General features: G+C 43.1%; 1 protein-coding gene across 2 annotated transcripts in view; it reads right to left on the bottom strand.

Moving 5' to 3' along the window:
* Nucleotides 1–10,357: 10,357 nt before the first annotated feature.
* The window catches only part of arhgap10 (Rho GTPase activating protein 10), a 229,334-nt gene continuing 213,553 nt past the window's right edge, over nucleotides 10,358–26,138 (bottom strand). Inside the window, exons 21-23 of one of the 2 annotated variants that reach the window (XM_059965015.1) lie at nucleotides 20,594–20,695; nucleotides 12,217–12,308; nucleotides 10,358–11,632 (exon numbers count right to left, since the gene is read on the bottom strand). In XM_059965015.1, coding sequence (XP_059820998.1) covers nucleotides 11,544–11,632; nucleotides 12,217–12,308; nucleotides 20,594–20,695 — 283 coding nt within the window. In that variant the 3' untranslated portion in view covers nucleotides 10,358–11,543. The remainder of the gene's footprint in view (nucleotides 11,633–12,216; nucleotides 12,309–20,593; nucleotides 20,696–26,138) is intronic. The other variant, XM_059965016.1, reaches the window with a different exon arrangement.

Genomic DNA, 26,138 nt, shown 5'->3' with positions numbered 1-26,138 from the left:
CATTATGATCACTGCCATCTAAACGTTCCTTTATCTTAAGCTTCCTAATCAAATCTGAGTCATTATACAACACGCAATCCAGAATTACCATTCCCCTAGTGGGTTCAACCAGAAGCTGCTCTAAAAAGCAATCATGTAGGCATTTTCCAAATTCCCTCTAGCAATCCAGCACTAACTGGGTTTTTTCAATTAAAGTTCAAAGTTAAAGTAAATTTAATATCAAAGTATATTTATGTCACCATATACAACCTTGAGATACATTTTCTTGCAGACATACTCAATAAGCCAAAATAACTATAATAGAATCAATGAAAAGCTGCACAAATTGGTTGTAAAATTAGTGTGCAGAAGACAACAAATGGTGCAAATACAAAAGAAAGAAAGAAAAATAATAATAATAATAATAACAAATAATTAAGCAATAAATATGTTCTTGAAAGTGAGACCATGGGTTGTGGGAACAGTTCAATGATGGGGCTTGAAGCTGAGTGAACCATCATTTCAGTGATGGTTCAACAGCCTGTTGGTTGAGGGGTAGTAGCTGTTTCTGAACCTGGTGGTGTGAATCCTGAGGCTCTTGCACCTTATTCCTGATGGCAGCAGCGAGAAGAGAGCTTGGCTTGGGTGGTGGGAACCCCTGATGATGGATGCCGCTTTCTGGCGACAACACTCTGTGTGAACGTGCTCAGTCTACCTGCATATGAACCCCCCCCCCCCCCATGATTATCGCAGCTTTGCCCTTTTTTTTACATGTCCCTTTGTTATTTGTAGCCCACATCCTGGCTACTGTTCATATACAACTCCCATCAGTCTTTTTACTCTTGTAGTTTCTTAACCCTATCCACAAGGATCCTACAACTTCCAATCCTATGTCACCTCTTTCTAAGGATTTGATTTTTTTTATTACAGATAGATTTACCCCCCCCCCCCCACCACCACCACCTGCCTGTCCTTACGTGTATCCTTGTAATCAACTTCCCATCTATGTGCTCCTTTCAAACACGACTTGGAGATGTCCACATCATACCTCCCAATCTCTAACTGCGCTACAAGACCTACCTGATTCTGTCTACTATGTACATTCAGATATAAAACCTTCAGTCCTGTATTGATCACCCTTTGTGATCTTGGCCCCCATGTTACACTCCCACTGATTGCAATTTTGCCCTATCATGTCTGTCCTTCCTCACAATCTCACCACACACTGCACCTACTTGAACACTGATCACTCCAGTTCCCATCTCCCTGCCAAATTAGTTTACACCCTCCCCAACAGCTCTAGCAAATGTGCCCACAGGGATATTGGTCCCCCTCAGGTTCAGGTGAAACCTGTTCTTTGTATACAGATTATACCTTCCTCAAAAGAGATCCCAATTATCCAGAAATCTGAAACCCTGCTTCCTGCACCAATTCTTCAGCAACACATTCACCTGCCAGATCATCCTATTCTTACCCTCGCTCCATGTGACACAGGCAGAAATCCAGAGATTTCTTGGAGGTCCTGCTTTTCAGCTTTCTGACTAACTCCCTAAATTCTCTCTTCAGGGCCTCCCTGAGACAACCCCGATCCTGGCACCAGGGAGGCAACACACCATACAGGTACCCTCTTCCAAGTTTTATGAGTTTCCATGAAAGGGGGAATTAGATAAACCCTCTTGTGATTTGTGCTCTACTATTGCACTGTGCATCCTGCTGCAAAACTAATTTCAGATCCAACTTGTTATGGGCATCAATCTGTCTCCCATCAGAGATTGTTTAAAAACCATTCATGTAGACTGTATCAATGCACTATCGTCACCAACATTTTCAAAATAGCAGTGGCCAGACAGGATCCCCTAATCAAAACCATGTCCTCTTTGGTTAATTCAGTTCCTTGCACTGACTCCCTGGCCTGTAATTATCTACCTTATCTGGACTGATCTTCTTCAGTAAGGATACCAAGTTTGCGAAGGATTAACTTAAAACATCCTTGCAACACTTCAAATACCCAGTTTCAACTGCAGCAATTTTCCCTTCCATGTTAAATTAATGCATGCTGTATATTTTCTACCAATTATCAATAAATGATTTACATACTGTTTTCAATCCTTGCTTCAACAACTCACCTTGTGGTTAACAAACATGAGAACTTATCAAGCAAATCCATATTTTCATTCATGCAGTCTGTACAACCCTGAGCCTCCATCTTCAAAGGCCAATGACTTTCCCAAAATATTTGCAAAGACAGATGAGAAATCTGAAAACAAGAACCGGAAGCTGGTCAGGAAGTTTCTGTCAGAAGAAACAGAGCCAAGTGTCAGGATGATGACCTTTCATCGGAGCTGAGTCAGAAAACAAATGTGTCTTAACTTACATTGAAAGGGGAAGAGGTGAAGAGATCAAATGGAATGCCTGTGAAAGGTTGGCCAAGAAAGACTGAATGATGCAAGTTAATGCCTGCTGAAGGGGAGTGAAGGCCTGTTGGCTGCAGCTGATCACAAATACAAACAGTGAACAGGTATATGCAGATTACTGGTAAATGCCACTAGTGTGTTAATGACACCTTCCAGCACTCTGCTGCTGATTGAGAGTAAGCTATCTGATTAATGCTTGCTGGTTTTAATTTGTCCTGTGTTTTTTTGTAACTGGGGCCTTTTTTCACACATTAATGAGCGTGACCAGTGTTAGGAATGCATTGGAACAGCTGGGATAAAGATACAGTGAACTTCTGTCCAAAGTCTTCAGTACCATGGTCAGAATGTTACTTGATTCCATAGCTTTTACTGTATCCAGTGCTTCTCAGTATTTCTTGATATCACATGGAAAGATCAGAAGCAGCACAAGATGGAGATCTCAGGATAAGGCAGAGACTCATATGTGTGAATGGGAAGTTCTTGGACCTCCACCTCCCGTTAGCTGCTTGACTGTTCACCACCATTCATGATTAGATATGCCAAGTCTGTTGGCCCGTCATTTAATTTGTGGGTCGTGAGATCATTTTTCTCTGCCTATTGTATGCCATTCAGCATGAATGTTGGCTTTGTGCTGAACCTTCATCAAGATTGGTACCTCAGTGCTGTTCTGGTTAAGTTTTTCTGCATGAGGTTACAGATAGTAGTGGAGAATATTTCTGCACCTACTACTGCTCGATAGCACCTTATGACTGTCCAGTTTTCAGCTGCCAAGCCTGTTGAGTCTTTCCCATCTCACACATCAGAATTAGAGCAATTAGAATTTTATTTCTTACACCCATTTCACAACATGAGGGAGTAAAAATCTTTATTGTGTGTCCGTCGCAATGGACAAGCAATAAGGAAGGGAAAAGTGGGGAGGATATTGCCCGAACACTAAGATTGTATGCAAAATTCTTTTATATACATGTAGTCACAGATATGCAATCAGATCAATGTGTATTGATAAACCCAAAGGCCCAGTGAAAGAAGCTGTCCCAGATCCTGTTGGTCCTGGCCTTAATGCCAGTATCATTTGCCAGATGGAAGCAACTGGAACAGTTTGTGGTTGGGGTGGCCGATGATCTTCTTGGCCCTTTTTACGCACCTGCTGCTGTGAATGTCCTGAATAGAGGAAAGTTCACATCCACAAATGTGCTAGGCTGTCCACTCCACTCTCTGCAGAGCCCTGCAATTGAGGGTAGTACAATTCCCATACCAGGTGGTGATGCAGCCAGTCAGGCTGCTCTCAATGGTGCCCTTGTAGAAAGTCCTGAGGATTTGGGGATTCATGCCAAACTTCTTCAGCCATCTGAGGTGAAAAAGACACTGTTGTACTTTTTTCACCATACAGCCGGTATGTACAGTCCAGCCGAAATCCTCAGTGCTGTTTACATGAAAGTACTCACCCTCCCAACTACAGTCCCATTGATGTCATAGGGACTAGCCTGTCTCTGTTCCTCCTGTAATCCGCGATCAACTCCTTTGCTTTTCAACATTGAGGGAGAGGTTGTTTTCTTGGCACCACTGTGTCAGGGCACTGACTTCTCCCTGTCGTCTGTCTCCTCATTGTCATGACATCTGCAAATTTGATCAGCAAATTGGCGCTGTAGTGGCAACATAGTCACGGGTGTGTAGTGAGTAGAGGAGGGGACTCAGGACACAGCTCTGGGAGGGTTCCTGTGTTGAGGGTCAGAGGTGAGGGTGCCCATACTTACCAAGTACCAGTGATCTGACAGGAAGTCCAGGATCCAGAGAGGGATTTGAAAGGTTGTAGCGGTGTGCTACACGCTGCGCTAAAATTACGACACGGAGTCGGTAACTGCAGTCGAAGGAAAAAACTTTATTCGAAAACTTCAGCCTCACTTTTAAGCCTCTGTCAACCGGCCCCCCATGGCGAAGAGGCTCCAAAGCTCTGTGCTCGCAAACCCCCGTAGGCTATCTAATTGTGAGTCGGTTCGCATACGCTAGGAAATGAGCCGCCACATAACCCCCCCCCAGAACCGGCGATACACCCCCCAATGTCCACAGCCTGGGCCAGAACCTGCTTGGGAGGTCGGCCTCTGCGCCGAGGCGCCGGAAACTCGGCCGGTTGCGCCAGGTCCACATGGGCCGGCTTGAGGCGGTCCACCGTGAAAACCTCCTCCTTCCCCCCAACGTCCAGCACGAACGTGGACCCGTTGTTCCGGAGCACCGTAAACGGCCCCTCGTATGGCCGCTGCAGCGGTGGCCGATGCCCGCCCCTTCGTACAAACACAAACTTACAGTTCCGTAGGTCTTTGGGTACGCAGGTCGGGTGCCGCCCATGCTGTGAAGTGGGTATGGGGGCCAGGCTACCGAGCTTCTCGCGAAGTCTGCCCAGGACTGCAGCGGGTTCTTCCTCTTGCCCCCTCGGGGCTGGTAGGAGCTCCCCGGGGACGGCCAGGGGCGCGCCGTATACCAACTCGGCCGACGAGGCGTGCAGGTCGTCCTTGGGCGCTGTGCGGATGCCGAGAAGGACCCAGGGAAGCTCGTCCGCCCAGTTGGCTCCTCGCAGGCGGGCCATGAGGGCCGACTTCAGGTGACGGTGGAAACGCTCCACTAGCCCGTTCGACTGTGGGTGGTAGGCAGTGGTGTGGTGCAGCTGAGTCCCCAAAAGGCTGGCCATAGCTGACCACAGGCTGGAGGTGAACTGGGCGCCTCTGTCGGAGGTAATGTGGGCTGGTACACCAAAGCGGGATATCCAGGTGGCGATCAGGGCTCGGGCGCAAGATTCGGAGGTGGTGTCGGTGAGCGGGACCGCCTCTGGCCATCTTGTGAACCGGTCCACGATAGTCAGGAGGTAACGCGCTCCGCGCGACACTGGCAGGGGGCCCACGATATCCACATGAATGTGGTCGAAACGCCGGTGGGCGGGATGGAACTGCTGCGGTGGGGCTTTGGTGTGCCGCTGAACCTTGGCCGTCTGGCAGTGCATGCACGTTCTGGCCCATTCACTGACCTGTTTGCGGAGTCCGTGCCAAACGAACCTGCTGGAAACCATCCGGACAGTTGTCCGGATGGAGGGATGCGCCAAGTTATGAATGGAGTCGAAAACACGTCGCCGCCAGGCTGCGGGGACGACCGGACGGGGCTGGCCGGTGGCGACGTCACAGAGTAGGGTCCTCTCACCTGGGCCCACGGGGAGGTCCTGGAGCTGCAAACCAGAGACTGCAGTCCTGTAACTCGGAATCTCCTCATCTACCTGCTGTGCCTCTGCCAGTGCCTCAAAGTCTACCCCTTGGGAAAGGGCATGAACGGTAGGGCGAGAGAGCGCATCCGCCACGACATTGTCCTTACCCGAGACGTGCCGGACATCCGTTGTGTATTCAGAGATGTAGGACAGGTGGCGTTGCTGGCGGGATGACCAGGGGTCGGATGCTTTCGTAAACGCAAAGGTAAGCGGTTTGTGGTCCGTGAACGCGGTGAAGGACCGACCTTCTAGGAAGTACCTGAAATGCCGGATTGCCAGGTAGAGCGCCAACAGTTCCCGGTCAAAAGCACTGTACTTGAGCTCGGGTGGCCGCAGGTGTTTGCTGAAAAACGCCAGGGGTTGCCAGCGACCTGCGATGAGCTGCTCCAGCACCCCACCGACTGCCGTGTTTGATGCGTCCACTGTGAGGGCGGTAGGGGTGTCCATTCTGGGATGTACTAGCATTGCGGCGTCAGCCAAAGCTTCCTTTGTTTGAACGAAAGCGGCGGCGGACTCCTCGTCCCAGGTAATGTCCTTGCTCGGACCCGACATCAGGGCGAACAGGGGGCGCATGATCCGGGCAGCTGAAGGGAGGAAGCGGCGGTAGAAATTGACCATACCTACGAATTCCTGAAGGCCTTTGATCGTGGTGGGTCGGGGGAAGTGGCGGACCGCATCTACCTTAGCGGGCAGAGGGGTTGCCCCGTCTTTAGTAATCCTGTGGCCCAGGAAGTCAATGGTATCAAGTCCGAACTGGCATTTGGCAGGGTTGATTGTAAGACCGTACTCACTCAGTCGGGCGCAGAGTTGACGGAGGTGGGACAGATGCTCCTGACGACTGCCGCTGGCTATGAGGATGTCATCCAAATAGATGAACGCGAAGTCCAGGTCCCGTCCCACCGCGTCCATTAACCGCTGGAACGTCTGTGCGGCATTCTTCAGGCCGAACGGCATGCGGAGGAACTCGAAGAGGCCAAACGGGGTGATGAGAGCCGTTTTGGGGACGTCGTCAGGATGCATCGGGATTTGATGGTACCCTCGGACAAGGTCGACCTTGGAGAAGATCCGGGCGCCGTGCAGGTTTGCCGCAAAGTCCTGAATGTGCGGCACAGGGTAGCGGTCCGGTGTGGTAGCCTCGTTCAGCCTGCGGTAGTCGCCGCACGGTCTCCAGCCCCCCGTCGCTTTGGGCACCATGTGCAGGGGGGAAGCCCAGGGGCTGTCGGACCGCCGGATGATCCCCAATTCCTCCATTCTCTGGAACTCCTCCTTCGCCAGTCGGAGCTTGTCCGGGGGAAGCTGCCGAGCACGGGCATGGAGGGGTGGCCCCTGTGTCGGGATGTGGTGCTGTACGCCGTGCCTGGGCATGGCTGCTGTGAACTGCGGTGCCAGAACCGATGGGAACTCCGCCAGGACCCTGGTGAAGTCGTTGTCGGACAGCGTGATGGAGCCGAGGTGAGGGGCTGGCAACTGGGCCGCGCCCAGGGAGAACGTCTGAAAGGTCTCGGCGTGTACCAGTCTCTTCCTGGGCAGGTCAACCAGCAGGCTGTGAGCTCGCAAAAAATCCGCACCCAGAAGCGGTTGGGCTACGGCGGCCAGTGTGAAGTCCCACGTGAACTGGCTGGGGCCGAACAGTAGCTGCACCTGACGGGTGCCATAGGTCCTTACTGTGCTGCCATTCACGGCCCTCAGGGGGGGACCCGGTGCCCTGCTGCGGGTGTCGTAACTCGTCGGAGGTAAAACGCTGATCTCAGCCCCAGTATCGACCAAAAACCGGCGTCCCGACCTTCTATCCCACACATACAGGAGGCTATCCCGATGGCCAGCCGCCGTAGCCATCAGTGGCGGCTGGCCCTGGCGTTTCCCGGGAACTTGCAGGGCGGGCGGCAACGGCGGGCTTCTGCGCCCCACCGCTGGTGGTAGAAGCACCAGTGTTCATTGGGCCGGGGGTCAGTGGGCTCTGCGGCCGGGCCTGGACTGGTTTGCTGCCGGGAGCGTGGCTGGGAGATCTGTGCGATGGACGCCCCGCTCACCTTTTTGGCGTTCCACAGCAAGTCCGCCCGGGCTGCCACCTTCCGGGGGTCACTGAAATCCGCGTCGGACAGCAGCAGGCGTATGTCCTCGGGCAGCTGCTCCAGGAATGCCTGCTCAAACATGAGGCCTGTGTGTCCCTCGGCCAGAGACAACATCTCATTCATTAAAGCCGATGGAGGTCTGTCGCCCAAGCCATCCAGGTGCAGTAAACGGGCAGCCCGCTCGCGCCGTGAGAGTCCGAAAGTCCTGAGGAGCAGGGCTTTGAATTCCGTGTACTTGCCGTCTGCCGGGGGCGACTGTACGAACTCCGCGACCTGGGCAGCTGTGTCCTGGTCGAGGGAGCCCACCACGTAGTAGTAGCGGGTGTCTTCTGAGGTGATCCGGCGAACGTGGAATTGGGCTTCGGCTTGCTGGAACCATAGGTCCGGGCGCTGTGTCCAGAAACCCGGCAGTTTCAACGAAACCGCATGAACAGAGGCGGCGTCGGTCATTTCTGGTCCAAAAATCGTTTGGACCGTCGGGGTCACCAATTGTTGCGGTGTGCTACACGCAGCGCTAAAATTACGACACGGAGTCGGTAACTGCAGTCGAAGGAAAAAACTTTATTCGAAAACTTCAGCCTCACTTTTAAGCCTCTGTCAACCGGCCCCCCATGGCGAAGAGGCTCCAAAGCTCTGTGCTCGCAAACCCCCGTAGGCTATCTAATTGTGAGTCGGTTCGCATACGCTAGGAAATGAGCCGCCACAGGTTCTGCATATTATACCGGGCACATCCATTGTCTACTTAGACAGACGGAGCCATTAAGTTTATTGTGCCAATCCCTCAGTGGTCTGTCTCACCAGCGGAGGATTCTCATTTCAAGTTTGACCCACGAGACCAGAAAAGCTAGGAGCAGAATTAAGCTATTTGGCCTAGCGAATCTGTTCTGCCATTCCATCATAGTCCCTCTCAACCCCATTCCCTCACCTTCTCCCTACAACCTTTAACACCTGATTAATCAAGAACCTATCAACTTCCTCCTTAAATATACCCAATGAATTGGCTTGCACTGTCTGTGGCAATGAATTTTCACCACCCTCTGGCTAAAGAAATTTTTCCTCATCTCTGTTCTAAATGGATGTCCCTCTATTCTGAGGCTGTGCTTTCTGGTCCTAGATTCCCTTCTACAGGAAACACCCTCTCCATATCCATTCAATCTAGGCCTTTCAATATTCAATAAGTTTCAATGAGATTCCACCCTCATTCTTCTAAATTCCATGACTCGGAGGTGCCTACAACATCATACCCGCCAACCTCTAACTGCACTACAAGATCTACCTCATTCCGTGTATAGCTTGCATTCAAATACAACACACTCAGTCCTGTATTCATCACCCATTATGATTTGGCCCCATTAACTTTAACTCATCCCACTGACTGCAATTTTGCCCTATCATCTACCTGTCCTTTCTCACAGTCTCACAACGCACTGCATCTAGTTGTATACCAACTGCCCAGTCTTTAACACCATCCCTCTGATTCCCATACCTGTGCCAAATTAGTTTAAATCTTCCCAACAGCTCTAGCAAACCTGCCACAAGGATATTAGTCCCCTTTGGGTTCTGGTGTAACCCATCCTTCTTTGTACAGATTATAACCTTCCACAGAAGAGATCCCAATGATACAGAAATCTGAAACCCTGCCCCTTACATCAATACTTAAGCCACATATTCATCCACTAAATCATTGTATCCTTACCCTTTCTAGCATGTGAAACAGGCAGCAACTTTTCAGCCCAGTGCAGTAATGCACATCAAAGGGAACTTGAAATAGTACATAAAGTTGTTGAATCCACATTTGGGACCCTGTATATCTAACAATCGGGAAACTCCACAGACTTGGATATGTCCATTGCACCTTGATTATGAAATGTTGAGCATAAGATTTCAAAGTGCCCATTATCACAGCCCAGTACAGAATGCCATGCTCATCAATCTGGACAAAAATGCAGAAAACCTTTCTAAACATCGCCTCTCACTATATACAGTAAATAACCCTATTTCTATGATTAAGCCGTTGCTTTCTCTGCCTAATACCTCTTCTGTGTCGACTTTAGGCAATTTGACAGATGCATAATTAGAATAAGTTATCTATATTAAAAGAGCAGTATAGACCTCAAATGTTTCTCAAGTTAGATTTAGTGCTGCATTTACACCAATCTATTTGCAGTGCTTGGTTGCTCCTCTGCAAGGAATAGCATGTTCAATATAGAATCTTTCATCTCTTTTGGTTCCTTTCCACACGTTGCTTCAGCTGGTTCAATGGCAATAAATAAATCTGCTCTTCAACTTCACTCCCACTTTAATCTGAATTGTTTGGATATACTCTTAAAAATATACTGTATCTAGTTCCTGCTGAAATTGGTTGTCCGGTTTTTCCAGTTTTTCTATCCCTTCCTGTATTTGCCATTACAATAATTTAGCCTGGAGCAAAGGGGTAACGGATGAATTTAAGAAGATGGTCCTTTTTGTCCCCTTCTTCTTTCCTCTCACTGCTACATTTTGAAGTGAATCTCCTTCATAGAGCTGAAATGATGACTGTTCTTTTCTGAAGAAGATGATAGGTGTACCTTATTCCAGCACGACCTACGTGTGCTTCCAGAAAGGAATGTCACCTGGAATAGGGATCCTGTTTCATTAACATTTTATTAACTCACAGACACTGGGTACCTCAAAACTTTCCATGACTAAAACCTACCAACAAATTGCTAGCATTTTATACAATGAAAAGGTTGTTCAACAGTTCAAATGAAAGACACTTAAGAAATGATAATGCTTGAATTTGAAAGATTTGCAAATGTTTCACAATATGAAAAAAAGTTTCAGATATAATTCCCATCAACTGGAAAATATCCATTGAAAAACAATAATCTGAAATAACAAAAGCATTTCACGGAACACCTAGTAAAATGTTATGGATTATATAAACATAAGTAATAAAATCTCAAAACTTCTATAGGCAGTGATTTTTATTTTCCCTTGTCATTACAGGATATTCCAGATTAAATTTTAAATCTTTAGTCTATGACAAGGCTGACCATTCATCCACATAACTATTAAAGCTGGAACAATCCTCAAGTATAACAATGTCTTAATATAGTTCACATTTTTCTCAAGTTAAAATTAACAGAAATATACAAACACGGAATTTAAAATTGCTTGTTATAATTTGAATGGAATTGTTCCATTAATAAAAACTCATGATAAATTCACTAAAATCTTGTAAAAATGCTGTCAGCAGATCTGATGGTTTTCAATTATCTATCTAATTACTTAAAATGTTTCACAAATATACAACGTCAAAAATATGTTACGATAACATTTTCACTGTTTCTTAAAATTGAAACATCCCGATGTTAGACGTGGTCTACAATGCAAAATCCAAAGTGCATCGAAATAACTCCCCTTCTTCCTCACCCATTTTTACTGCAATTTCTCTTTTATTTATATGCATAAAGCATAATGAAAATATATGTAGAATTGAACTGTGATGCAAAATAGATATTAGAACTTCAGGCTACAAAGATATCACCTGCTGTTTGTAAATTACAAAACTATCTTCAAACGTTGCCCCCCAGCTCCTGAATCCTATGATTAAAAAGTCAATAATTAAAGTAGCATGCCAAAGTAACAGTAACACTTCAGCCTATATTTTAATTTAAAAACACAATTTTTACAGATGTTGCAGGTTAGGTACGTTAATATGCAAATCATCATTTGCCTTTGTTCCAATTTTAAGATGCAAGGTTTGGAACTACAGTAGGACCAGTATTGTCAAGTGATTGGCCATGGATACCATGAAAAGCATTTCTTACAAAGTTCAAAGGCTCAGTGCTACAGGAATTCAACATAATTTTGAGGAATGAGTCCTGTTTTGCCATTGAGGGTTCCTTCCAACCAGCCGGGTTCCCGTGAAGAATGAACTAGGAAATAAACAAACACACACAGAACAATATAGTTTACATAACGAGTGCATGCCTTTTGTTTCAAGAAACAGCCAGATCTATACACAAAACATATAATTGCTGCTTTTAGCTTGTGAATGCAGCAGTTAAGGTCCTGCAGTGGGGAACAACAGATAATGACAACAATGCCACTGAACAACAGGGAGACTTCTGTGTAGAAAGTATGTGATTAGTCCACGTCCTAAACAGCCCATACGTGAAAATGATGCCCAGAGTTAGATCATGAACAGATTATCAAAATTGAATATTTGTTTTTTTCTCTTTACAAATAGTAGGAAAGAGAGGGATGTATTCACCACATTAATCTACAATTGTTATGAATTCTTGAACATTAAGAAGGGAATTATGGTCAGACAACTTGAACTACATAAATCTATATCCCAGTAGGTGTATGCTAAAGGTGCAGGCAACTCAATAGCATTTGAGATGGGCTTATCTCCTACTGTGTGAAGGATGTTTCACCAAGAAAATACATATATTTTAAGTTAAGAAATGTAATTGTGCTTTACAAGACACAAAGCAAGGTATCAGGTTACACTCACCATTTTCAAATATTGCGCCCACTTTGAAGGATAACTCAGAGACATGCTCAGCTTCGCAAGAATAGACAGCCTTGGCTTTACGGTTTGAAACCCTAAAAACAAAGTAAATCGGATCATCAGTGTGCTGCAGAGAATTCCAGTACAATAACTTGTCAATGATTGGATGACCAATGACCATAAAAAAGCAAACATAACCAGTGTAGAACCAGGATATGAAAGAAGAAATAAGGTACAGCATTTTCTAAACTAGTTATGAAAATTAATTCTGACAATGCCAGCTAGAATTATGTAACTGATCTAATTTTCAGCACCAAATACAGCACAAGGATGTACTGAAGATGTTACAATCTGGAGCACAAAGTAAGCAGCTGGAGGAACTCAACAGTTCAAGCATGGAGGGAAACGTATCAGGTCAAGACTCTTTATCTACAATGTCAACAAGCTTCCTTCCCTTAATACTCATTCAATGTTTGTGCATAATACAAGACTAATAATTAGGTTCAAGAAATGTACTTCCTTATTAAGGTATTATTTAAAAAAACTAAAAACTAAATGCTAGAAGCACTCAACGGGCCACACAGTAACTGTGATGATCCTAGCTCCATGTAGAATACCTAAAGAAATGCCACGGATGACATGAAGAAACCCTTCTCCCACATTTTCAAACTAATGAAGTGACACCACTGACACTGAAGTAAATCCTAGACAAACAACTGTACACACAGTAAATCAGCATGACTTTGTAACACTTCCGGTAAGCTGGCAGTGCACTCGAACATAATAGCAGCAACGGGTTCAATCAAAAGTGTACTTGTTTGTCTTGAATGTCTTTTTTCTTTATGAACATCAAATACTGCAGGACTTCCTCATCAGCGAGTTGCTCAATGGTGATATAACTAAAATTACTGCGTACCACTGTTATGCGTCATGGCATGATGCGCGATCTAAGAAAAGGTGAGAGTGATTGCCTCAACGTTTTTATAGGGATTGCAAAACCCTGTCAGGCATCAGTAACATAGAGCATGACAAGTGTGATGCACTGGCTGATTGACGAGAACGACAACGGGGAAGCTATGTTAGACCATAAGACAAAGGAGCAGAAGTTGGCCATTCGGTCCATTGAGTCTGCTCCACCATTTCATCATGAGCTGATCCAATCTCCCCTTTAGTCCCATTCCCCCACCTTCTTACCATAACCTTTAATGCCCTGACTACTCAGATACCTATCAATCTCTGCCTTAAATACACCCACTGACTTGGCCTCCACTGCCGCCCGTGGCAACAAATTCCATAGATTCACCACCCTCTGGCTAAAAATTTTTTTTCACATCTCTGTTCTGAATGGGCGCCCTGCAATCCTCAAGTCATGTCCTCTGGTACTAGACACCCCCACCATGGGAAACAACTTTGCCACAGCCACTCTGTCCATGCCTTTCAACATTCAAAATGTTTCTATGAGGTCCCCCCTCATTCTTCTAAACTCCAAGGAGTACAGTCCAAGAGCGGTCAAACGTTCCTCATATGTTAACCCTTGCATTCCCAGAATCATTCTAGTGAATCTTCTCTGAACCCTCTCCAATGTAAGCACATCCTTTCTTAATTAAGGAGCCCAAAACTGTACACAGTATTCCAAGTGAGGTCTTACCAGTGCCTTATAGAGCCTCAACATCACATCCCCGCTCCTATACTCTATTCCTCTAGAAATTGCAGATGCATTGGTAATCATTTTCCAATGTTCCTTGGATTCAGGATCAGTTCCTGAAGATTGGAGAGTGGCTAATGTTATCCCACTTTTCAAGAAGGGAGGGAAGGAGAAAACGGAGAACTATCGCCCTGTTAGCCTAACGTCAGTCGTGGGGAAGATGCTTGAGTCCATTATTAAGGATGAAATAGTGGCACATCTTGATGGCAGAAATAGGATTAGGCCAAGCCAGCATGGATTTACCAAGGGCAAATCATGCTTGACTAATCTGTTGGAGTTTTTTGAGGGTGTAACAAGGATGTTAGACAAGGGTAAGCCAGTGGATGTTGTGTACCTAGATTTTCAGAAGGCATTCGATAAGGTGCCACATAGGAGATTGGTGAGTAAAATCAGAGCTCATGGCATTGGGGGCAGGGTTTCAACATGGATAGAAAACTGGTTGGCAGATAGAAAGCAAAGGGTAGCAGTGAATGGGTGTTTCTCGGACTGGCAGGAGGTGACTAGTGGGGTACCAAAGGGCTCTGTATTGGGACCACAGCTCTTTACGATTTATGTCAACGATTTAGATGAGGGCATTGAAAACTATATCAGCAAGTTTGCTGACGATATTAAACTGGTTGGCAGTGTGACATTCGAAGAGGACGTTAGGAGAATACAGGGAGACTTGGATAGGCTGGGTGAGTGGGCAGATACTTGGCCGATGTCATTCAATGTGAATAAATGTGAAGTTATCCACTTTGGAAGCAGGAACAAGAGGGCAGAGTATTGTCTGAACGGTGTAGAGTTAGGTAAGGGAGAAATGCAAAGAGACCTAGGAGTCCTAGTTCATCAGTCAATGAAGGTGAATGAGCAAGTGCAACAGGCAGTGAAGAGGGCAAATGGAATGTTGGCCTTTGTTACAAGGGGAATTGAGTACAAGAGCAAGGATGTCCTTTTGCATTTGTACAGGGCCCTGGTGAGACCACACCTGGAATATTGTGTACAGTTTTGGTCTCCAGATTTAAGGAAGGACATTCTGGCAATTGAGGAAGTGCAGCGTAGATTCACTAGGTTGATTCCTGGGATGGCAGGGCTGTCTTACGCAGAGAGATTGGAGAGATTGAGCTTGTACACGATGGAATTGAGGAGATTGAGAGGGGATCTGATTGAAACGTTTAAGATAATTAAAGGATTTGATAGGATTGAGGCAGGAAATATGTTCCAGATGTTGGGAGAGTCCAGTACCAGAGGGCATGGATTGAGAATAAGAGGTCAGTTATTTAAAACAGAGTTGAGGAAGAGCTTCTTCTCCCAGAGAGTTGTGGAGGTGTGGAATGCACTGCCTCGGAAGACGGTGGAGGCCAATTCTCTGGATGCTTTCAAGAAGGAGCTAGATAGATATCTGATGGATAGGGGAATCAAGGGATATGGGGACAAGGCAGGGACTGGGTATTGATAGTGAATGATCAGCCATGATCTCAGAATGGCGGTGCAAACACGAGGGGCCGAATGGTCTACTTCTGCACCTATTGTCTATTGTCTATAAATGAATGCCAACATTGCATTCGCCTTCTTCACTACCGACTCAACCTGGAGATTAACCTTAAGGGTATCCTGCACGAGGACTCCCAAGTCCCATTGCATCTCAGAACTTTGAATTCTCTCCCCACTTAAATAATAGTCTGCCCGTCTATTTCTTCTACCAAAGTGCATGACCGTACACTTTCTGACATCGGAATTCATTTGCCACTTCTTTGCCCATTCCCCCAATCTATTCAAGTCTCTCCGCAGACTCTGTTTCCTCAGCACTACCGGCCCCTCCACCTATCTTTGTATCATCAGCAAACTTAGCCACAAAGCCATGTATTCCAAAATCCAAATCGTTGATATACAATGTAAAAAGAAGCGGCCTCAACACGGACCCCTGTGGAACACCACTGGTAACCGGCAGCCAACCAGAATGGGATCTCCTTATTCCCACTCTCTGTTTCCTGCCAATCAGCCAGCGCTCTATCCACGTATGTAACTTCCCCATAATTCCATGGGCTCTTATCTTGTTTAGCAGCCTCATGTGCGGCAGCTTGTCAAAGGCCTTCTGAAAATCCAAATACACAACATCCACTGCATCTTCCTTGTCTAGCCTACTTGTAGTTTCCTCAAAAAATTGCACTAGGTTTGTCAGGCAGGATTTTTCTTTAAGGAAACCAAACTGAGTTCTGCCTATCTTGTCATATGCCATCAGGTACTCTGTAACCTCATCCTTGACAATTGACTCCAACAACTTCCCAATCACCGATGTCAAGGTAACAGGTCTATAATTTCCTTTTTGCTTCCTTGCCCCCTTCTTAAATAGCAGAGTGACATTTGCAATCTTCCAGTCCTCCAGAACCAGACCAGAATCTATCATCTTTTGAAAGATCATTGCTAATGCCTCCGCAATCTCCAACGCTACTTCCTTCAGAACACGAGGGTGCATTCCATCTGGTCCAGGAGATTTATCTACCCTTAGACTATTCAGCTTCATGAGTACTTTCTCTGTCGTAATTGTGACTGTGCATATTTCTCTTCCCTGACACTCCTGAATGTCCGGTATATTGCTGATGGCTTCCTCAGTGAAGACTGATGCAAAATACTCGTTCAGTTCCTCGGCCATCTCTTTATCTCCCATTACAATTTCTCCAGCATCATTTTCTATCGGTCCTATATCTACTCTCGCCTGTCTTTTACTCTTTATATACTTGAAAAAACTTTTAGTATCCTCTGATATTATTTGCTAGCTTCCTTTCATAGTTCATCTTTTCCCTCTTAATGACCTTCTTAGTTTCCTTTTGTAAGCTCTTAAATACTTCCCAATCTGTCTTCCCACTAATTTTTGCTTCCTTGTATCCCCTCTGCTTTGCTTTTACTTTGGCTTTGACTTCTCTTGTCAGCCACGGTTGCATCATTTTTCCATTCAAAAATTTCTTCTTCTTTGGAATATATCCGTCTTGCACCTTCCTCATTTCTTGCATAAACTCCAGCCACTGCTGCTCTTCTGTCCTTCCCGCTAGTGTCCCTTTCCAGTCAACCTTAGCCAGTTCCTCTCTCATGCCACTGTAATTTCCCTTACTCCACTGAAATACCGGCACATTAGATTTTGGCTTCTCTTTCTCAAATTTCACAGTGAACTCAATCATGTTGCGATCACTGCCTCCTAAGGGTTCCTTCACTTCCATCTCTCTAATCACCTCTGGTTCATTACACAATACCCAATCCAGTACAGCCAACCCTCTAATGGGTTCAACAACAAGCTGTTCTAAAAAGCCATCTTGCAGACATTCTACAAATTCTCTCTTGAGATCCAGTGCTGACCTGCTTTTCCCAATCCACTCGCATGTTAAAATCCACTACAATTATCATAACACTGCCCTTCTGGCAAGCCTTTTCTATTTCCTGGTGTAATTTGTAGTCCACACCACCTCAGCTGTTTGGAGGCCTGTAGGTAACTGCCATTAGGGTCCTTTTACCCCTGTGATTTCTTAGCTCAACCCATAAAGATTCTGTACCTTCTGATCCTATGTCAATTCTTTCTAATGATTTAATATCATTTCTTAGCATTAAAGCCATGCCCCCTCCCTCTACCTACCTGCCTATCCTTCTGATACACTGTGTATCCTTGGACGTTCAGCTCCCAGAGACATGCATCTTTTAGCCACATGTCAGTAATGGCCACAATATCATACCTACCAATCTGTAACTGTACAAGATCATCCACTTTATTCCTTATGCTGTGTGCATTTAAGTATAACACCTTAAGTCCAGTATTTGGTACTTTTTGCATTGATTGTACTGCAACTTTATTGCACTGGAACTCATCCCAATGGCTACAAATTTGCTCCATCACCTGCTTCTCCTTCCTCACATCCTTACTGCTCACTACCTTAGATCTATTTCTGTTTTCCCTGTCCTCCGCTCCATCATTCCGGTTCCCATCCCCCTGCCAGATTAGTTTAAAGCCTCCCTAACAGCTCCATTAATTCTTCCCAACAGGATATTGGTCCCCCTAAGATTCAAGTGTAACCCGTCTTTCTTGTACAGGTCACACCCTGCCCCAAAAGAGGTCCCAATGATCCAGAAACTTGAATCCCTGCCCCCTGCTCCAATCCCTCAGCCACGCATTTATCCTCCACCTCATTCCATTCCTACTCTCAGTCGTGTGGCACAGGCAGTAATCCCAAGATTACTACCTTCGTAGTCCTTCTTCTCAACTGCCTTCCTAACTCCCTATATTCTCCTTTCAGGACCCCTTCCCCTTTTCCTACCTATGTCATTGGTACCTATATGTACCACAACCTCTGGCTCCTCACCCTCCCACTTCAGGATATCTTGGACACAATCAGAAACATCCTGGACCCTGGCACCAAGGAGGCAAACTACCATCCGGGTCTCCTGACTGCGTCCACAGAATTGCCTATCTGACCCCTTAACTATCGAGTCCCCTATTATTACTGCCTTCCTCTTCCTTTCCCTACCCTTCTGAGCTACAGGGCCGGACTCTGTGCCAGAGGCACGGCCACTGTTGCTTACCCCAGGTAGGCTGTTTTCCCCCCCCCCCCCACCCCCAACAGTACTCAAATAGGAGTACTCAAATAGGGGTACAGCCACTGGGGTACTCTCTGGAAGAATAACAAAAAGTCAAAAAGGCTCCCACCGCACTCACGTTCTGATCCTCTGACTTCCTGTTGCATTCACCCAGGGGAGGAGATGCCGAGGTGGTGAGGGAGAGGCCTCTGTGGGAGGGCTGAAATCTGTTCTAGGTTGCAGCTGGTCCCTCCTGTCGGTGCTGCACTCCAGTGTTCGTTTGGTGGAAGAACAAACTGGACACTCAGGGACTTGGGCTACTGTTTTTCTTTGTGACTGTATGTTTTTCTGAAATTGTAACCATATGTACTATTTGTGCTCTGTGCAGTGGGTCATGTATTTCACATCTTGGCCCCAGAGGAACTCTTTTGTTTTGGCTGTATTCAACCATACATGAATGATAATTAAACTATCAAATCATATACACATCAATTAAAATAAAAGCTGAGTGGCAAGTGCATACCTCAGACCTTTGGTTTTGCTGTCTCCAGGTTTGAGCAGGACAAGTTGTACATGATTCTGCACTGTTTCAAAATTATTTCAATGATGGTGCCTTTCCCTCACTAAGATGCCAAGCTCTCAAGAACTCATAGCATGATACACAAAAGATCTTTCAGACATTCAGCAGTGTTTTTTTCCAATTCAGTTCTAAATGCTGGGCCACAGATTATTTTATCCTTTGACAGTTCTAAAAACATCAGAGTACACCCTATCCTCATTATACACGTCTTCAGACAATGCTGATTCAGTTATGCGAGGAACCTACTTCTACCAATGTCTAAAATTCACAGTTATGCGAGGAGCCCTGCTTTCCCACCAATAGAAGTCACGTGCACACGCCTCGCAGTCTCACTCCCGCCAGTCTCGCATTGGTTTTGGCAAGGTGTGGCTATGCAATCTTGTGCTCTTAAACTTTTGAGTTTTTACCTATGGTGCAGTGAGTTTGTGCTTGAAGTATTTAACTATGCCTCCTAAGTATCCGATGTCATGTCCTGGGCCATCAGCTGAGTGGCAGAGAACTGCTTTAACACTTGAAAAAATTTTAAACAGCGCGGCATCAAGTGAAGGTAACACAGCTCTGGGACGCTACTGCCGGGAACAGAATCTTGCCTTTAAAGTTCTTTTGTTACTTGACAATGCACCGGCCCATCCTAAAAATTTGGACAGCATTCATTCTAACATAACAGTGCGTTTCCTGCCGCCTAACACAACATCGCTGATTCAACCACTCGACCGAGGTGTGATCCACATTCAAGGTGTTTTTTTTTTACAGCGAACTATCTCTCAGATGCTGCAAGCAACAGATGATTTTGAAAATCCCGGGAGGTTTCCAACAGTGAGGGAATGGTGAAAGTCGGAACACTCGGCACAAATGGCGATGGACATGGACCCAAGTTTAGAACGGAGTCAGCATCTCAGTCCTTCCCTGCCGTCAACCCCTCTTCCCTACAAGCAAACTTATGCTGAAAAACAAAATGCTGCCGAGCAAACAACCCTCACCACTTTCTTCAAACCGGGTCATCTCCTGCTGCCGGCAGTTCTGAGAGTTCTGTGAGTCTTCCTTCACTCCTTGCTGTGCTTGATGATCCTGACAACCCACAACCGTCCACCTTATCCATGTAAAGCTGCCCGACACCACAACAGCCACTCATCTCCCAGAGTGAACACACCTGCCACTGTTGGTGAATACTGTACACCCTAGTATGTTAACTTTCTAAGATTTATTACATTGGCACATTACCTTAAATTGATGACATATAATACGAATGTGCCTTGTGGTACTGCTTTTGAGTTGTATTGGTATGAAAATGTGAATAAATTACAGATTAAACATATTCAGGAAGCCCTCTGCAACGCATCCCTATTTTCTCCATTTAAATAATTATTCACATTATGCGTTGACTGCGAGGAAAGTATCTACCCACATATAATGAGGATAGGGTGTATTAAGAGTAAACCTGAATCTCTGGGCTTGATCAGTTGAACTTGCCCATTATCTAAATGACAGGAAGGATAAATAAACAACCTTTTCACCCACAGCTGACCACTAACACAAACCAAAATTGGTTTCCATACCCATTCAGAGATTCTTCACTTGTGGGAGTCATGGTTGGAGACTGGGAAGATGATGATTGTGTTGTTGAGGCATTGAACCAGGAAACCATTGGTGTAGATGAGCTGGTGAAACAAAAGAAAGTATTTGCATATGAACATGGTCACACAAATAGGAAGTGCATAGTTAAAATTGATGTTAATTTCAACTTTCTAGCGTTTAGTAACTATAAAATCAGATCAGTTGTAACACACTAGATAAAATATTGCAAATAAGCTTGTTAGTAAAACACATCTTTGGAATTAATGACACTACATGCATTAAATTGGCTCAGGAACATCGCCACAGTGAATGACTGTTTTTCAGGTAGAGGCCAATGACCAACGAAGTTTCCCTTTTGGCAGATGCTCTCTACCTACTGCGGTGCATAATAACGGCATGAACCTGGGTATACGAGACTGATTATTGTCTTCAGGAGCAGGAAACTGGAGATCCGTGAGCCAGTGCTCATCAGAAGTGGAGAGGGTCAGCAACTTTAAATCCCTCGGTATCATTTCAGAGGACCTGCTCTCAGCCCAGCACATAAGTGCAATTACAAACAAAAGCTTGTTAGTGACTCTGTTTCCTCAGGAGTTTGCAAAGATTTGGCATGACATCTATAACTTCGACAAACTTCTATAGCTGTGTAGTGAAGAGTATATTGACTAGCTGCATCGGGGGGTGGAGTTTCAAGATGGCAACGTAAACATCTGCCTTTTAGGCGCTCTTCATTTTTTCAACTATAATCACCCCTTAATTAAATCTTTTCGAATTTAATCACATGGGTTGATACTTTTGATTAACTTTTTCTTCCTAAAATAATATTTGATCTAATCTTGTCAAACTTAAAATGGCTACAAGCAAGAAATCGTCTAAGGATCCTTTATCCATCGACGCAATTTCTACTCTTTTGGACGCTAAACTGGATACTAAACTTTCGGGTCTGGAAGGCAGATTAGATGGTAGATTGGGAAGCAGACTGACAAGTTTGGAAAATAAACTTACCAAGAAAATGTCCGAACTTGAAGAAGCTGATAGATCGCTTGAAATTAAACTTCAATCGCAGGCATCAGACATTCAGCGGCATGAAGATAAGATCGCGACTCTTGAAAAATCAATTTGTGAAAAAGTACGTACAATTGAAGCGCTGGAGAAGAAGGTAGAGTCGAATGCTAAAACTATGGATCAGTATAAGTTTAAAATTACTGATCTCGAAAATCGATCTCGCAGACAGAATTTGCGTATCATCGGGTTTCCCGAAAAAGTTGAATCCGGTGATTTAACTGAATTTTTCTCTAAATTACTATGGGAAACTTTCAGTGCTGAAGGTTTGCAATCTAAACCTGTTATCGATCGTGCTCACAGAGTTACGAGATTTTCGGCTCTGTCTGATAAACCACGAGCGGTGATTGTTCGCCTTCATTATCCTCGGGAGAAAGAGCTTTTAATTCAATTAGCTCGTAAAAAAGGTATGATTTCTTATAACACCAATTCATTTCGAATTGTTGAAGATTATTCATACGATGTAATGAGATCAAGAATCGCTTTTAAACCAGTGATGGCAGAGATTCACTCGATTGGTCTTAAACAAGCTTTAATGTATCCAGCGAAGCTCAGAATTACGTTGAACGACAACAGTCAGCAATTTTTCAAAACCCCGGAAGAAGCGAAGAAATTTGTTGAAGAATATAGATCTTCTAGTGCAACTTGAACTATGTGTCATGTTGAAGATTCCTCGGAGAGAAGGTGCCATCTCATTTTAAGTAACCTACGAAGTTGGGTTATAATTTTCTATCCCGTTCTACTGGTCTGGTTCTTATTTTTTTACTATTATCACTGTTTTATGGATGCTTTCTTAACTTTTACAATAATTTTTTTTATTCTTTTTTCTGTTTCATATACATCTATATCTTGTAATAATGATTTTTTTTTTCAAGATGTCGTTTCTTCTTCCCATAAGACTTTGCTTTTTATAAACATTTATTTGTTTGCCTGTACTTAGAAATGGGACGAATGCTTTGAATTTTTTTAGTTTTTTTTATATATATTGTAGTGTTTATTGAATCTTTTTTAATCCTATTTTGGTATTTTTTTTATTATTAAACTTTTTTAATAGATTGTTGAATTTACAGTTATATTTTGTAAGATGGCTTTTTCAAAATGTCATTTCTTCTTCCCATAAGTCTTTGCTTTTGAAACGTCATCTTTCTTGCATTTATATATGAAATTTTTTTAAAGGTATATTACACTCTTAAATTTTAATGTTTATTCTTTTTTTATTAAAGATTGTTTGTTTTATTATATTAGTTTTTTCATTCTGATTGATATATATTTTCTTTTTGCAACCCTATATTTAAATCTGGGTGTTACATAGTTTTTTTTAAATCTTTTTATGGAGCTGCCATCTTGAAATGGGGTTAAGGTTAGTGTTAGATTATGCGCCTGCCGCTTGGCTTTTCTTCGAAGGGTAGGGGGAGGGGGTGGGGATCTTTTTTTACGCTTTTGCGTTTTTTTCTGCTTTTAGTTTATGGGCCGACTTTAAATTATTAATATTGTTGAGGTGTCATGTTCTCCGGTTGCTCCTGAATCTATTTTCCTTTTTCCTGAATTATGGGTTATGTCTTTTTAACCTATTATGATATACACAACTAATATTGGCATGATGGATAAATCTATTAATTTTATCTCTTGGAATACTAATAGTTTAAATCATCCGATTAAACGTAAAAAAATATTTAAGGTATTCCATAGATTGAACGCTAATATTATTTTTGTACAGGAGACCCATATTGGGAGGGAGGATAATCAACGTTTTTTTAGGTTCTGGAGGGTCAACAATTTCACTCGAATTGTACCGCTAAAATTAGGGGTGTGTCTATTTTTATAGACCCCTCAATTTTGGTTACACATCATGAAACTATTTCTGATCCACAGGGCAGATTTTTGTTGATAACTGGTTCACTTTTCAATCGGAAAGTGGTTCTAGTTAATATTTATGCTCCAAATTTTGACTGCCCTGAATTTTTTAAACGTTTATTTACTTCCCTTCCTAATCTGAATGAATATATGTTGATAATGGGTGGAGATTTTAATTGTTGTTTGAATCCTTTGATGGATAGATCTAAACCTATTCGAACTCTTCCGAATAGATCAGCCTTACTTATTAATTATTTTATGGTTGATTCGGGAATTACAGAAATATGGCGGTTTTTGAACCCAAAAGATAAAGAATTTTCATTTTTTTCACATGTATATCATAGTTATTCTAGAATTGATTATTTTCTTATTGATCATCGGTTATTAACAGATGTTATTGATTGTAAATATGATTCTATTACTATTTCGGATCATGCATCTTTGTAGTTATCTATTAAGATTCCGGACTTTTCCAATAATGTTAGATCTTGGAGACTTAATGCTACTCTGCTTCAAGACCCAGAATTTGTCACCTATATAAAACAGCAAATTGATTTGTTTTTCTCAACAAACTATACTGAAGAAATTGACAGAGGAATACTTTGGGACTCTTTCAAGGCTTTTATCCGTGGACAAATTATTTCGTATTCCGCTGGTAAAAGGAAACAAAGATATTTAGATATTGCTTTATTAGTGGATAAAATTAAGGAAATTGATAAGATTTATTCCGTGATTCCTACCATAGAACTTTATAAGAAGAGAGTTGAGCTTCAAATGGAACATAGCTTATTATTATCTTCTTCAATTGAAAATCAATTAATTAGGACCAGGGCTCAATTCTATATTCACAGTGATCAAACTGGTAAACTGTTAGCTAATCAATTAAAAGCTATTTCGACTAAGCGACAAATTATTAAAATTCGTAAACAAGATGGTAATTTAACTACTGATCATAAAGAAATCAATAATACTTTTCAAGATTTTTATAAATCTTTATATCAATCAGAATTTGATGGTGACCTGTCCATGATGGATAATTTTTTTAACAATTTGAATATTCCTAAACTGATAGGTGAAGATCGTAGCTTGTTTGATGCTCCTATCTCTATGGCCGAAATAGGTGAGGCTATCTCATCAGTGAATTCAGGGAAAGCTCCTGGCCCTGATGGTTATATTGTAGAATTTTTCAAAACTTTTTCTTCTTTGCTTTCCCCTTGGTTATGTGAAATCTTTAACGATGCGTTTGCTAAGAAGAGATTACCTCAATCTTTTTATGAAGCTACTATTTCTCTAATTCTTAAAAAAGATAAAGATCCTACTTTATGTACATCTTATCACCCTATATCATTATTAAATGTAGATTCTAAGATTCTTACAAAAATTTTAGCCACTAGATTAGAAAAGGTACTACCACAGATTATTTCAGAAGATCAAACTGGTTTCATTAAGAATCGGTATTCTTTTTTTAATGTTAGAAAATTGATTAATATAATTCATACTTCGTCACCCACAGTCCCAGAATGTGTTATTTCATTAGATGCTGAAAAAGCCTTTGATAGAGTTGAATGGACATATTTATTTAATGCATTGAGAAATTTTAATTTTAGTCCTAATTTTATATCATGGATTAAACTAATATACTATAAACCTGTTGCTTCTGTTCTTACAAATAATTATAGATCCTCCTTTTTTCAATTATCTCGTGGTACGAGACAAGGTTGTCCTTTAAGTCCTTTATTATTTAATATTGCATTAGAACCTTTAGCCATTCCTATTCGTGAATCTCCTAATATTTCTGGTATTACCCGTAATGAGAAATCATACAAATTATCACTTTATGCTGATGACTTGTTGTTATATATTTCTGATCTTGATAGATCTATTCCCACTATTTTATCCTTGTTGGCTCATTTTGGTAGTTTTTTTGGTTATAAATTAAACTTAGATAAGAGTGAACTATTCCCTTTAAATGCGCAAACTTTATTGAATGACAGGATTCCATTTAAAGTTGTTACTGATAATTTTATCTATTTAGGTATAAAAATTACCAAGAAATATAAAGATTTATTTAGACTGAATTTTTTACCTATGCTTCTTCAAATACAACACCTTACTACAAGATGGTCTCCCTTATTCCTATCATTAGTTGGTCGGATTAATGCTATTAAAATGATGATTTTACCGAAATTTTTATATTTATTTCAAGGCTTACCAATTTTTATTCCTAAGTCCTTTTTTGACAACATTGATTCAAAAATTTCCTCATTTGTGTGGCAAAATAAAAACCCCAGGTTAAGTAAAAGGCAATTACAAAAATCTAAAAAAGATGGTGGTTTAGCTTTACCTAACTTTAGATTTTATTATTGGGCGAATAATATCCGTAACCTAACGTATTGGAAATTAGATTTGGACTCATTATTGTGTCCGCAGTGGGTAAATTTGGAATGCAATGAGGTAAAGGGATATTCTTTATTCTCTGTTCTTGGTTCTTTTCTTCCTGCCGATTTAGTTAAATTCAATAAACAGATATCTAATCCTGTTATTAAACACACATTACGAATTTGGTTTCAATTTCGGAAATTTTTTACTCTGAAAAACTTTGTTCTTGATAGC

This window comes from Hypanus sabinus, chromosome 3 (genome assembly GCF_030144855.1).
Source record: "Hypanus sabinus isolate sHypSab1 chromosome 3, sHypSab1.hap1, whole genome shotgun sequence".
NCBI classification, from domain to species: domain Eukaryota; kingdom Metazoa; phylum Chordata; class Chondrichthyes; order Myliobatiformes; family Dasyatidae; genus Hypanus; species Hypanus sabinus.
The sequence above is the reverse complement of the archived record's forward strand: the minus strand, read 5'-3'. Positions and strand labels throughout refer to the sequence as shown.